This window comes from Macrotis lagotis, chromosome 5 (assembly GCF_037893015.1).
Source record: "Macrotis lagotis isolate mMagLag1 chromosome 5, bilby.v1.9.chrom.fasta, whole genome shotgun sequence".
NCBI lineage: Eukaryota > Metazoa > Chordata > Mammalia > Peramelemorphia > Peramelidae > Macrotis > Macrotis lagotis.
The window spans coordinates 257,695,636-257,710,756 of record NC_133662.1 but is presented as its reverse complement, the minus strand read 5'-3'; the positions used below and the strand labels follow the sequence as shown (position 1 = coordinate 257,710,756).

The window sequence follows — 15,121 nt, the reverse complement described above, 5'->3', positions numbered from 1 at the left end:
CGCCCCTCCCCCTGCATACAGCAGGCGCCAGCACTTGCACAACACGGGGGGAGCCCCAGGGGAGCGCGGGATGGGGCGTCCCCGGTGGGGGGAGCTCGGGCCTTCCCTCGCTGAGCGCGGGGCGCGATCCGGGAGGCGGGGCTCTGGGGTTAAGGGTCAGAGGTCCCCCCGCCCGGAGGGAGAGCGCCCGAGAGGCCCAGCCTCGGCCCCCCTCCTCCGCTTACCTGGGGCCCAGCCACAGGCTGGGGGGCTCGGGCCCCGGCGGCCGCCAGGCCGGGCGCCCGCAGCCCCAGCCGCTCCGAGCCCAGGCTCTCCACGCCATCTTCGCGACCTCCGCCCCCCATGTCCCACCCCTTCCTCCGCCGCTCTCGGCCCTTCCGGGCCGGGCTTCCTTCCTTCCGCCCCGCCCCTTCCCGCTCGGACCGGCCGCGCTCGCCTCCTGGCGGCGGCGGCGGGAACACGTCTGAGCGGATTGGTCCGACGGGAGGGAGGGCGGGGCCTGTCTCCGGGGAGGCGGGAGGGCGGGGCCCGTCTCCAGGGAGATGAGAGGGCGGGGGTTCCTCCGGGGAGGCGGGAGGGCGGGGCCTTCTCCGGGGAGGCGGGAGGGCGGGGCCTGTCTCCACGGAGACGCAACGCCCTGGCAGTCCCGGCGGCCCTCCCCTCCCCCCCCGGGCCCGCCATGTGCCCCGGACCGTGATGGACGGGGGTGAGCGCCCTGCAGCCGCGGGGTGGGCCCCCAGCCCCCAGCCGCCGCCGGCCTGGCCGAGACCCCCGGGGGCTCTCCTTCTCCCGCCCTGCGGCCCCCCAAGCACCAGCTCTTTGCCCTTCCCCCCTGAGCCAGCCCGGTGTGAGCAGAGGGGGCGCCGCGGGCCGGGCCGCCGAGGGGCCAAGCTTTCGAGGGCTTCCTACTCGCCCCCCTCAAATCGAGCAGCACCCGCTGCCCGCTGCTTCAACACTCTTCCCAGCCTAAACTCAATATTGACTGGGCAAGGCGGCGTCCAGCGGGCCTGCGGCGGCTTTGCCAGGACATGACGCTTCTGTTAGGGGAGCCCAAGATTACTTCATCCTTTGGGGGGCTGACACGGACGAAGCTACACTCTCCCCCAAACTAGAGGCTTTGTTGGTATGAAAAGTCCGAGTAACTCTATTATGTGTATTATAAACATACATAACTTTAGATAGGTTCATCTAAAGTGTTTCACACACGTATGTAAAACTTTCCACTGATCTTTATTTAGCTTCATTTGTAGACATGGAGCACATGGAGTCAGTCTGAGTCAGGAAGATCCGAGGTCAAGGCCTCTTTCTTTGACATCACTTGACCCTGTGACCCTTGGCAAAGCCCCTTGATGATGAATACCCCCCCCAATAGCTTTCTGATGGGCAGAGCAGATCTGCACCATCAGAGGGAGCTTTCCTCAACAGCACCTCCAGGTACCACTCAAGAAAAAAGATCTCAATGTAGTACACCAAGATCTTTGGGGTTCCTCTTAGGTCAGGTAATCCTGCAAGCTTCCTGTCATCTGCAGAGCAATGCTTTCCATCAAGTCTATGTATGTATGCATGCATGTATTTATTTATTCATTGCAAGGCAATGGGGGTTAAGTGACTTGCCCAAGATCACACAGCTAGGTAAATTTCAAGTATTTGAAGCCAGATTCAAACTCAGGTCCTTCTGACTTCAGGGCCAGTGCCCTAGCCACTGCACCATCTAGTTACCCCTTAATTAAGTTTATTTATAAAATACATGGAACAGAACAGGGTCAATTTGTTTTTTAATTCAATTTTATTTTTTGGCTCTTATGTTCTCTACTCCCTATCTACCTGGAGAAAGCAAGAAAAACAAACTTATTACAGACGTGTATGATTAAGCAAAACAAATTCCTTCATTAGCCATGACCAAAAAACGTGGCTTTACCCTCCCCTCTGAGTCCATCTTTGTGAAGGTGGGCAGCACAGATCATCCAGAGTCCTCTAGAATGGAGGTTGATCATTTTGTTGGTTAGAGTTCCTAAGTTTTTTTAAAAAAATTTTTGTAAGGCAATGGAGTTAAGGAACTTGCCCAAAATCACACAGCTAGGTAATTATTAAGCGTCTGAGGCCAGATTTGGACTCAGATCTTCCTGACGGCAGAGCTGGTGCTCTATCTACTGTGCCTCCTAGCTGCCCCAGAGTTCCTAAGCTTGTCTAAGATCACATCTTGCAGAGAAGGTGCCAACTTTCAGTGCCAGAGGAAGTTTCCTCAATGAATGAAATCAAATGCCCGGTTCCTTTCCTTTTCCTTTTTTTCTCCCTATTGTTCCATTAGGCCAGAGGATATTCTAAGTCCCTGGACTCCTTGAGCAGCCAGGAGCAGAATGTCTCAGATATCTTCTCAGAATCATGTTTTTAAATGCATAATAATATAGGATTAAAAAGGAAATCAATATTGAAGTATAGTTTCAAAAAAAATTTAGAAAAAAAAAGTCGATGGACCTTAGGTCACAAACTCCTGTGCTACAGTGAGAAGTTTTAAAGTCAAATCTCTCGGGACTGCTTACATCCCTCCGGCGACAGGGGACTGACTACCTCATGGGCAGCTCCTTCTGATTTTTGGAGTGTCGATTATTAGAGAACTCTTCCTTAAACAGGACTTGAGAATCAGGGATGGTTTGGGGCTGTCTGCAATGGAGAATCCCGTCTGTATCCAGGGAAAGAACCGAGGAGATGGAACAAAGACCAAGGACTATTCCCTTTAGAAAAAACCAAACACTTGCTATCTTATCCTCGGATCCGGCTATCTCTCAGATATTACGTCTCTTCCTTAGGGATCTGACTTCTCTCTCATCGAACTCAATTTGGATCAGTGTACAACATGGAAACAATGGAAAGGCGGCAAACTGCCTTCTGGGGGTGGGGTGGGGAGGGAAGTGAGACTGGGTGGAAAATAGTAAACCGCAAAATGAATACAATCTTTAAACATAAATAAATAAAAAAACCCCCACTGTAAATGGGGCAAAGCTCGTAGTGGTGGGAGGCAGAAGGAAGGCACCCTGGCAGCTTGGCCCTGAGTTGCACGCGGAGAGATCTGGGTTCTAGCGCTGCCTGCACCCGGGACCCTGGGGAGCGCGGGAGCTGTGCCCCGCCGAGGGGCCGGGCGCCCGGGAGCTGGCAGGCATGGCACTGTCGCTGCAGGGCGCCGAGGCCGGCTGGCACGCTGGCTGAAGCCGGGCGGGGCCCGGGGGCCGCGGGTGGCGGGGAAGAAGCCTGGCAGGCGCCTCCGGGCCGGGGGTCCCGCTGGCTGCGGGGAGCTGGCCTGCCGGCCCCGGGGCTGGGGGTGAGGCTGGGGGCCCCCGGGTCCTGGTCACGTGTCGGTCACGGCCTCGGTCCTTCGGCGGCCGCAGGGGTCCCCCCCGCGGGGGGCGGGGCTGCGGGGCTGCTGTCGGGGGGCCCCGCGGGGGCGGGGGGCCGCGCCCGGAGCTCGTCCTCGTAGCGCCGCAGCTGCGCCCAGAAGCCGGGGTTGGGCTGGGCCGCGGGCCGGGCCGCCTTCACCACCTGGGGGCGCGCGAGCCGCGTGAGGCCCGGCCTGCCCGCCCCGCCCGGCCCCGCCCCCGGCCGCCCCGCCCGGCCCGGCCCCGCCCCCGCCCCCGGCCGCCCCGCCCCTCCCCGCCGCCCGGCCCCGCCCCGCCCCTCCCCGCCGCCCGGCCCCGCTCCCGCCCCCGGCCGCCCCGCCCGGCCCCGCCCCCGCCCGACCTCCAGGCCCCGCCCCCGCCCCGCCCCCGGACGCTCCGCCAGGCCCTGCCCCCTCCCGGCACGGCCCCTCCCCGCCGCCAGGCCCCGGCCCCGCCCCTCCCCACGCCCCGCCCACCTGGAAGGCTTGCTCCAGGCTGAGGCCGCGGTGCCGCATGAGGTAGGCGGTGCACAGCGCCGCCGAGCGGCTGCGCCCGTTCTTGCAGTACACCAGGCACGTGCCGCCGGCGCGCGCCGCCGCCTCCAGGGCCGCGCAGCAGGGCTCCAGGTGGCGCAGCAGGTCCTCGGCCGGGCGGTCGGACACGGGCACGCGCAGCGTGTGCACGCCGGGCGCGCGCGGGCACGGCTGCCGCCGCGTCACGTTGAGGCAGAAGGTGACGCGCTCGCGCTCCAGCAGCGCGTTGTCCGCGGCCGCGCGCGCCGGGCCCAGGAGCAGCCACGGCGTGACGCGGGCCAGCGGCGCCCCCCCCGCCGGCCGCGCCCCCCCCGCCGCGCCGCCCGCCGGCCGCCCCTCCCCCGCGGGCCGCCCCTCCCCCGCCGGCCGCCCCTCCCCCGCCGGCCGCCCCTCCCCCGCCGGCCGCCCCGCGTCCATGCTGCCGGGCCCGGCCTGAGCCCCTCCCCCCGCGGGCTGCGCTTATATCCGGCCGCGCGCTCCCCCCGGGTCCTAGTGCCCGGCCGCGGGGGGGGGGGCGGGGCAGCCCCACGTGGCTCTGCCTCCCGCGGGGGAAACTGAGGCAGCGCGGGGCGGGGCCTTGCGTGGCGCACCCGGGGGCGGGGCGGGGGTTCCCGGAGGGCCTCCCTCCCCCACGGGGGGCCCCTCGGATGCGGCGAGGTGGCCCCGCGGGGGCCTGCGGGGGTCCCGGGCTCCAGGCTGAGGGGCCCCGGACGGGAGGGGCGGAGCGGCGGCCCACGGCCACGGCCACGGCCACGGCCCATCTCCCCGGAGCGCCGCCCCGCGGGGCAGGGCCCCCGGACCCCCGGGCCGGGCCCAGCCGGCCTCCCGAGCCTGGCGGCTGTTGTGGGGGCGCCGCCCGCCGCAGGGGCTTCCCGGGCTCCTGCTGGGTTGGGGGCTGGGGGGCCGGAGCCCCCCGGGGGCCCGCCCCGGCCCGCAGGCCACACCCGAGCACACCTGCGCCCGCGGCTCCCCCGCGGGGTCCAGCCTCCCCATCCCTTCAGGGGTCCGCATATGATTGTGAGCTCCTGGAGGGGCCCCTGGAACTCCTCGTGTCCCCAGCGGTGTCCGGTGCCTGGCCCACGACCCCCTGCCGCTCGCAGCCGGCCTTCAGGGTTAGGGGGGGTTTTACCTTCTTTGCATCAGCTTGACATGGGCTATCCTTCGCTGTCCTCATACTGCCCCAAGTTCTGCCTTTTGGGGCTGAGAACAAGCCCAACCCCTCTTTCATGTCATATTTCTATTTTTATCAGCAAACATCAATATTGAAACAAATCAGATCACACAATCTAACATAGTATTTTCTTTCCCAAAAGAAATCAGTAAATATCTCAGATAACATGATACTATTCAATATCATAGATTCCCAAGTTTCTTCACGTGTAATTACTCCCAATTATATATTTGTCTTCTTAGTAACACATATAAATTCCCAAGTTTGTGACAGAACTTCTAAATAGTTTGAAATTAAGAGATTAAATTACTCTTCAGATTAGCATTTTTCTTTTTAAACACAGGGGGAGGAGGGAACCTTTCCTACTGAAAGGCTGCTAGCCCCTTTTTTCAAAGTCTCTTGAGAGCAGGATTTATCAAAAAAGAATTTAGTACTTTTTTCCAGGACAAATGAAGCAATAAATGACAATTAGCTACATTTTTCTAAACCCAAGAGAATACTTAAAATCTCATTAACAGGTTAAATACAAATATCAATGTTAGACTAACAAAAACTTAGTTCACAGGTATTTTGCAAAGGTATTCATAACACACTTTAATATATATGTATATGTATAACTTACTTTCAAATATAAACCATAGATGGAGTTCAGTTAATAATCAAGAACTTTGTCAGATCTAAATTGCACACACACACACACACACACACACACACACAACACACACACACAAGTTTTAGAAAACACAAAGATAGAAACACAGGTATAAATCTTTTTTATGAACAAAGGTTATACATTCACCAAAGTGAGAGTTCTCTGAAGGTTTTCACCAGCTTACCAAATCTCAAATATAGAAACTTTCCCATCTCTCCAGGCCAGTGGAGAGGTGTAAAAATGTCCTATTGATTTTTTAAATATACACATACACACATTTATATTATGAATTTTTGAATTTTAACAATTAAGACCAGTCAAAAAATAATTTTGGAATTAATTAGAATCTCTTGAGGAACCTCATTTATATATGGCATTTGGGGGCCACTGAAAGACAAATGAATTCATGTGCTCTCTGGGAATTTAAAACTGTTCAGGATTTTATTATAAAAATATAGCAAAGTAAACAGGTTAAAAACTTTCCCTCCCAAAGGGCGGACAGTGTGAATAACAAAAAGGCTAGGCATGGTTGCTTGTAGACAAAGAAAGAGTTGGAGATACAGTTAGGCAGATCAAGACAGGAAGCATGCTATATTTCTTGAAAAACTAGATGATGTCTTGTTTATCTCCCCTTCTTCCCACTATTCTCCAGGCTCAAGTCCCCAGTTCCTTCACTCAGTCCTCTTGCAATGGCCATCTGTCCCTTCCCTCTGACTGGATATACTCATTTGTCAATATGGCACCCAGAATCATTAGCTGTGGCATCTCAGATGTGTTCTGATCACAGTGAAGCACCATGGAATGTTCTGGTCCCTACTCCTCTGATTTCATTCTAACTTCGCAAACTCCTGCCTCTCAGTGTTGATTTTCACTAAACTACTTCACTAAGATCTTCTGCATGTTTGTTTCCACTCAAATTCACCCAGCCCTGTTTTTACTTGTGAAGATGTTTATTGTTTTCCCAACTATGCATTTATTTCTTTTAAACTCAAGCTTATTATACTCAACCTATTGTCTTCTTTTGCCAATATCCTTTGGGATTCTATCAGCTCGTGTGAGATAGTTTTCTGAGTTTTTTGCCATCCACAAATTTTATAAGCATTCATTACTATCTAAGTCAGTGGTGAAAACTGAACTGTGGCATAGCATAATGAAATGATGCAGGAGCCTCTGGCCCTAAGGAGAACCTGAGTGACTTTGCAAAAATCATGTGTTAGTCATTTCACTTCTGTGGATGTCAGTTTATTTAAAAATCTTGGGGCTTGGTCAAGTCAACAAACATTTATTAGGTATCAGCCATTCTATTAAGCACTAGGGATGAATCAAATAGGAACAAAAAGAAACTACCCTCAAGAAACTTAGATTCATATGGGGGTGGGGGGAATTGGTGGAAAGACAGACCTTAAGATAGCTAGAAAGGGAAAGGAGTGCTGAGGATAAGAAATACATACAAAAAAGAAAACAAAGAAGAAAGATAAACCTTACCTCTATGGAATTTACCTTCTAATAGGGAGTGGCAACATTAAAAAAAGAGAACTGGAAGGGGAATGGAAGTGAGTGAATAACTGTGAAGGTTGGAGAATGAAGGACAATAAATTGGAGATCCCAGGAAGAATTCTACGACGACACGCAGAAAACAGGTAACAAGAATTCTACAGTGGAGAAAGAAGACTACAGGTAATAAGGATTCTACAGTAGAGAAAGGAGACAAGAGCTAATAAGAATTCTACAATGGAGAAGACTACAGGTAATAAGGATTCTATAATGGAGAAAGAAGACTACAAATAATAAGGATTCTACAGAGGAGAAAGAAGACTGCAGGTAATAAGGGAGAAGGCAGCTGAAACATCAGTGGCAAAGTCCAGAGAAAGAAGCATGATTCTTCCTAGTCTTCCTCTTGATCTTAATGTTTTCTTCCCTTTTAAATTCTATGAGCAGAAGATGAAGGCAGACTCCTGAGCATTCCATTAAAGACTTCCTTCTTCATTGCTGTGGATCCATCAATGACTCTCTTTGAGGCTAATTATGAATCTACCAGCCACACTTTTGCAAATTCTGTGCTCTTTTCCACAAAGAAAGATTTCATTAAATTTCAAATTGGAATGAATTTGTTTCCCCTAGTAAGGTGAAGCTTAGAATAAAGAATCTCAAATTTTAATGAAGAATTTTAGGGAGCAAAGAAAATAATAAGAATAGTAGGAATATAAAGCAACATGAATAATTGTGAACATGAGATTCAAAATACCCAAATGGTGGTTTTTAGAATTGGGGTTCAAAAAATTTTCATTTGAATTCCAGCTCTGCTGTTTTTTTTTCAAAGCAGTGGAGATAAATGACTTGCCCAAGGTCACATTATTATTAACTGTCTGAAGTTACATTTGAACACAGGTCCTTCTGACTCCAGGGCCAATGCTCTATCTACTATACCACCTAGTCACCCCTCAGGGCTTTAGTTTTCTCAAGGAGGATGTCATATCTAAAGTTCCTAATACATGATATGACTTCATTCTTTTTGGATCTTGCCCATTAGAAATTTGTGACCCTTTGAATTGATGTCAAACTGAAATTGAGCTTTGTTCTGTTTCTGAAGGGGGAGCTAAGCAAACAGTATAAACAAGATTTCACTGAGTATGTTTGACTTGAGTGTTTAAAAAAGCCATCAAGAACTTTAGAAGCATTCATATATATATAAATATATATATATTTAGAAATTATTATACCAATCACAAATCATTCCTCACTAAAGTGGCTTCTTAAGGACCTTTCAATGAGATTAGGTTATCCAAATCAGTGTACAGACTTGAAATATTTAATAACCCAGTGCACTTTGAAATGGCCTCATTATAGTTTTAATTATTTCACATTGGTCTTGCACAATTTGTGGGACTTGAGTGGATTACTTCAAGGGAGGCACATTTCCATGTAAGCACTCAGTAATGCTTTCTTGTTTGACAGCATCATTTGTCATCTTTTGAGAGAGGAAATGTCCACCTGTTGTTCTATACGTCTTCTGACTTGCAGATCTCACACTGTGGTCTGGAAGCCCCTGAGAGTTCCTAAGACCTTTATAGGACACCTGCAAGGTAAAAACTATTTTTATTATTATAATAAGGTATTTTAACTTCTAATATAATAAAAATAGAATCCTCATAAAAACAGTAAAGCGTAGGTACCTAATAAATGTTTGTTGATTTACTAACAAAAAACATTTGATAATTTTAAGAGTATAAAGGTGAACCCAAGACCAAAATGTTTGGGAATTGCTGCCCTAGCTCACCATTCCCATACATGAGAATGGGTTGCATATTGCTGTGATTTTTGTCTTTGGGGAATAGGATAGTATGTCTGACTGAATGGTTTTAATACTCACAGTCTTATTTTTTTCTTTCTTGCTCTGGTTTTTCACTAATTGCTTGGAGGCTATTTCTACCTCTCAGGTTTCTCTAACGAAAAAAATCAGTTTAATAATCTCTAGCATTTATATTCTCTTTCTGAGTTCAAATGTGGCTAGCTGTATGACAGATAAATGACTTCAATCTGTTTGCCTCAGTTTCCTCATCTGAGAGGTGAAGTGGCAAACCACTGCAATATCTTTGCCAAGAAAACTCCAAATGGGGTCACAGGGAGTCTTGTATGACTGAAAATGAAGAACAGGTAAGACATAGAGGTTTGCACAACACTTTGCATATATCATCTGATTCATTTATGTGAATATAAATACTGAAGAACTCTTGTTATTCAGGTGTTTTTCAGTTGTGTCTAAGATGTGAGAATGATGCTGTTTCCTTCTCCAGCTTGTTTTAAAGGTGAGGAAACGGAGACAAACAGGGTAAAGTGACTTATCCAAGGTTACATAGCTTGTAATGTCTGAGGCTGGATTTGAACTCAAGTCTTTCCAACTGCAAGTCCAGCTCACTGTTCATTGGGCCTGTTAGCTGTTTCTATCTTTATTATGTGGTAATTAACTCTAAGGAACAAGTAGAGGCAAGGGAAGTGTGTAGAGGCGTGAAGTCATTGGTTTGGTGCCTAGAATTTTAAGATACTCCACTTTGGTGTTTTTGGGAGAGGTGCTGGCAACGTTGGTTTGATGATATGAATTGGAAGTGGATTGTGTGAGTATAAATGAGACTAAGGGAGAGGGAGGCACAGTCTGTTCAGAGCTGAAGAGTCTAGTTCTTCTCAGGCACGGTCTCTGAAGGTCTGGTTTGGAGGGTGGGCCAGAGCCGGGTAGAAATAGGATAGTAATAAAGTTGCAGTTACCAATACTGTCTAATTTGATTCTCGCAACAACCCTGGGAGGCAGGTGCTGTTGTTTCTGCATCATTTTGCAGTTGAGGAAACTGAGACAATCTGGGATTTAAGTGAATTAGACCAAGTCACACAGCAGTAAGTTTCTGAGACTTGATTTAAACTCAGTCTTTCTTGACTTCAGGTCCAGTGCTCCATCCACTGTGTCAGCTAGCCCCCTAAGTTTCAGGGGGTTACTGAAGCCCCAGTAGATACCCACAAACTTGAGTGCCTGATAATATATGGCACAGTGCTAGATTGAACATAACAGTCATCTAGTTCAACTAAGTTCAATGATCAATTAGACAAGAAGAGAGATTACTGGTGAGTGGAGTAGTTAGAAGTTTATTGAAGGAGGAAGACCACAATCTGCACCTTAAATGGTGCTCTGGATAAGTGAAAGGAAGATCACAATAAGAGCAGAGCAGAGAGACCTAGCTTGGGAGAAGTGGGGTTTGGGGATAGATTGGCTCATCTGGAGCCGAAGCTGGTTTGGGAGTAGTAGAGATGAAGTTGAGAGGAGACACTACTGTTTCTGTAACAGTAACAGCAACAGTAACTAATATTTATCTCATGCTTTCAAGTTTGCAAAATGCTTTCCAAATATGCTTATTAATCATTTTGTGGGGCTTCGACTTCCAGGCTTGCTCCAAAGCCATGGAAAAGATGGCGTGTGGTTGGCTTCCATGACAGCCATTTATGCCATTTTTTGACTTATTTAATCATCAAGGACTTGGATTAGTCTAATGAAAAGTTAGCCCTGCATCACCTCCCCAAGCTCCCTGTGCCTTTGGAAGGAGACCCATTTGTCTCTTCAATGTGGTTTGCCGGGATTTTGGAGCCTTTATGGAGATAATGAAGAGCGATCTCAACCCTAATTTGCAGTGATGGCACACCTAATGAGGCAGCATTACCAAGGGGACCTTTCCAAGAGCTGTTAATTAGAGCACAAAACACCATCCAGTAGAATAAGAACTCTGTTATTTTAGTTCCTTGGATGGGCAGTAAGTGACTTGGTGCATTCTGGGCACCGGCCAAACAGCAAGCAACAAATACCTGGAATTAAATACATAAATGGATCATACTTCTTCCCCTCGTGCTGATTGCCGCCCATCTGCACTCTCTCAAATGGTGCCTTTCAAAGATCTATCCAGTGTACTAGAGGCCTTTCTTGTGACCTTTAAACATCACTGGAAGACCAGTGTAGCCTTCAGATTGTGCAGAGCAGAAGGTGAGGGGAAAAGTAGAGGCTGTTTACAACTTAATGTCTTTACTCCCGATTATATCTTGTTTAAACATAATTGTTCCTGTCATTAGATGCTAAGCTTCTTGAGAACAGAAATTGCCTTTTGCCTTTCTTTGTATCTCCAACATTTATCACAAGTGTCTGTCACCTATAGTAGGGGCTTACTAGGTGCTTACTGGTTTGACTTGATCTACTGATTCTTGATGGGGGTGGGCAGAGAGAATAAAGAAGGGAATGAATATCGATATAGCTCCTACTATGTGTCAGACAATGGGTAAAGAACCTTACCCATAGACCGCATTTGATCAGATCCACCCTGCCAGTTTGGTGGCTGTGACACTCATTTTTCAGTTGAAGAAACTGGCAAACAGAGGTTAAGTAACTTGCCCAGAGTCTCACAGCTAACAAATGTTTGAGGTCAGATTAGAACTCAGGTCTTCCTGATCCCAGGTCCAGAACACTGCCCAGTTGCCTCAGGATACTTACCTACAGTTCTCCATCAGCAAGTGTCACTCAGACTCTTTTGTGACCCCATTTGAGGTTTTTTTTTTTTAGCAGAGATACTGTAGTGGTTTGCTATTTCTTCTTCAGCTCACTTACAGATGAAGAGACTGAGGCAAACAGGGTGAAGTGACATCCCAGGGTCACACAGCTAGTAAGTATCTGAGGCCAGATTTTTGTGACTTGTCTTTTGGACAATCTAATTTTGTTTTCAAAATCTACAAACTCCTTCTGTTAATCACTTAAACAGACAGAAGCACACACATATACATCCATAGTTACATAGAAATTCAAGTCATTTGTTTTTGTTTTTTATGTTTTTGCAAGGCAAATATAGTTAAACGGCTTGCCCAAGGCCACACAGCTAGGTAATTGTTAAGTGTCTGAGGCTGGATTTGAACTCAGGTACTCTTGACTCCAGGGCTGGTGCTCTATCTGCTGCACCATCTATCTGCCCCTCAAGTCATTTGTTAAAGATAACATATTATGTTTTTTTAGGTTTTTTTCTTGCAAGGCAAATGGGGTTAAGTGGCTTGCCCAAGGCCACATAGCTAGGTAATTATTAAGGGTCTGAGACTGGATTTGAACCCAGGTACTCCTGACTCCAGGGCCGGTGCTTTATCCACTGCGCCACCTAGCTGCCCTAACATATTATGTTTAATAATAGTTAAATAGCTAAGTATATTGCTAAGTACTAATCTAAGCAGCAAGCTCATCCAGGTATGGTCCCTGCCCTCGTGGGGCTGACAATCTAAGAGGAGGACTTTGCCACATATATGACCAGTCAACATTATACAATATGCAATGCCCTTATATACAATAATTGTGAAGTTATGAGGAGAGAGTAAACCTCAGAAGATATGTGGGCTCAAACCCAGCCTCTGACACATCCTGGCTGGGCAGCCCTGGGCAATTCACCTGGCCTCCCAGAACTCTGGGCACCTTCCCAAGATTGGTATTGGCAGAGGGAGCTTGCCACACCGAGGGCATCACAGGTCCTGATAAAAACACAATAGCAAAACAATAGTAGAAGTGACACTCAGTTGCCTAGCATGTCTGTGGGCCCAGCAAACTCCTCCAATAACAAGATCATGGATGCCAGGAGATAGACATCATTTGTCATTGAGATCTCCACCAATTCCAAGTCCTGCTGATGGGGATGGTAGAACTTCTCTCCCCTCAGGGTGCTCAGGTGGTTCTGTCAGTAATTGAGCCTCTGTAGATGCTAAGCCAGGCCTAACTTGGAAACCACTTGATAAAGCACAAGGAGAAGGAAACTGCTGCTGGTGCCACAAATCCCTCATCTAAAGAGTAGGCCCTTGCCAATCTGGGAATGATCCTGTCCATTCGCTAGATCAGTAGCTATTTTACTTGTGAAGGAGAGGAAAGAATGGCAGAAGTTCATCACGGATTCATTCTTTGATTGGAAAAATGATTCTTGGTTCAGATCACAAAAAAGTCATCTGCTATGGCATTTTACTAAAATTTTGATTCAGCACCATAGTTCTCACTAGAGTGTCCATGACTGCTCACAGCACAAACTACTATTCTGTCCCTTGTGTAACGTCCTAGCTTCTAGAAAACCTCATCCAATTTCCTCACTTTTCAGACTTCTCATTTGTGACCTTTATTTCCAATAAGACTGCCCTTGATTTTTTTTTCTAAATCTAATTTCATCTTGGGTGGCTAGGTGGCACAGTAGATAGAGCACTGGCCCTGAAGTCAGGAGGACCTGAGTTCAAATCCAGCCTGAGACACTTACTAATTAACTAACTAGCTGTGTGGCCTTGGGCAAACCACTTAACCTCATTGCCTTGCAAAAACTAACTAACTAACTAACTAACTAACTAACTAACTAAGTCTAATTTCATCTGGGTGCTGCTGTTGGAGGAGAGGCAGAAGAGGAGTAGTGAGCTTATTGAAATGCTGGGGTTACAGGCAATGTGAGGGAGAGTATAGTTTTCCATTGCATCACAATACTCAGCCATTTTCCAATTTATAACCAATTCAAATGCTCCATGTTGGCCAATCAGGCAACAAATCTTTATTCTATCCCTACCATGTTCCAGATCCTGTGCTAAAAGAAAAGTAAAACACAATCCCTCCCTTCAGAGGACTCACTCTAATGGGAGAGACAATATGTAGAGTTAATGGAAAGTAATCTGAAAGAAGGTGCTAGAAGCTGGTGGTGGTAGTGGGGACAAAGGAAGGCCAAATTTGGGACTTTCTATTAGATACCCATAAGTATTCTGCCTCTGTGAGCCCGGACTCTGAAATTCCCTTCTTTAGTTGTAATCTTCCACCACCTTGCCTCACTCTTTCTAAACCTATTCATCATCTTCTCTCCACTGCAACACCTAGCTTCCCATAAATGTAAATATACATGTATAAATGTGAAGTTGCTGCTAGAACTGACTTTTCCTCTCTTGCCTTTTTGACAATCTAATTTTGTTTTCACATCTACAAGCCCCTTTTGTGGATCTTTGATCCTTCCAACCCTCCATTCTCCCTGTCTTTGTCACCTTATATCAGTGTGATCCCAAGCAAGTCTCTTTAGGCCTCAGTTTCCTCATTTGTAAAATGAAAGGATTGGACTACGAGGTCTCTAAGGTTCCTTCTAGTTCAAATCTATGATTCGTGTGAAACTTGTTATGTTGCCTAGGTGAACTAAACAGGCAGTCTCCTATGGGAAAGCCTTTAGCATTATAGTAAATAATTAAGGATAAATTAGGGTGCCTTATCAGCCTTCCAACAAGTGGGGAGAAGAGGTTTCTAGTCTGTATTAATATAGAGGTAATATGGGAAGAGCTGCAACTCTTAATGGACAGGGTGAGTTCTGAAGGTCTTCCCTCAGATGGAATAGAGACCCTACTCTCTAAAAGAGGAAGTTCACTTTGGCAGATAAAAGCAACATCTAGCATTGCCCCCAACTATATTGAGAAATGTTCAATGTGAGCATTTGTACACTCAGAAATCAGCAAGATGCTATAAAGCAAAGGCTTGGTTTATTGTTTTGTTGAATTTGAGAAAGTGATGGTGAAAATGTTCAAAATGAAGATTAAATTTAGCAGTGTATTAGGAGTATCCCCCCCCCCACATAGCCCCCCCCCCACACACACACATACACAACCAGACACACACATATACACTCATATATAGATAAATATACATATCCCCACACATATATACTCATATATACACATATATAGTTTTCAGAGAACCAGTTGTTAAACATTAACCAGCACTTACTTAGTTCCAGAAGAGGCTCCACCCAGGGATCTTGTAACAACAAAGGCAGGATTACCTTCCTGAGGTCATGAATCAAGCAGAAAGCATTTTTTTTTTGGTGCCTACTCTGTG

The 15,121-nt window shown here is 48.0% G+C and overlaps 2 protein-coding genes across 2 annotated transcripts in view; both read right to left on the bottom strand.

The window, feature by feature from the left end:
• The window catches only part of PARL (presenilin associated rhomboid like), a 31,810-nt gene extending 31,458 nt beyond the window's left edge, over window positions 1-352 (bottom strand). Inside the window, exon 1 of the mRNA XM_074189491.1 lies at window positions 225-352. Coding sequence (XP_074045592.1) covers window positions 225-322 — 98 coding nt within the window. The 5' untranslated portion in view covers window positions 323-352. The remainder of the gene's footprint in view (window positions 1-224) is intronic.
• A 1,148-nt stretch (window positions 353-1,500) lies between these two features.
• DUSP28 (dual specificity phosphatase 28) lies at window positions 1,501-4,192 on the bottom strand (the record flags this gene model as incomplete). The annotated part of the gene is made up of 2 exons (XM_074190110.1): window positions 1,501-3,534; window positions 3,848-4,192. Coding segments are annotated over 2 exons (525 nt in total), but the record flags the coding sequence as incomplete, so codon positions are not given.
• Window positions 4,193-15,121: the final 10,929 nt, after the last annotated feature.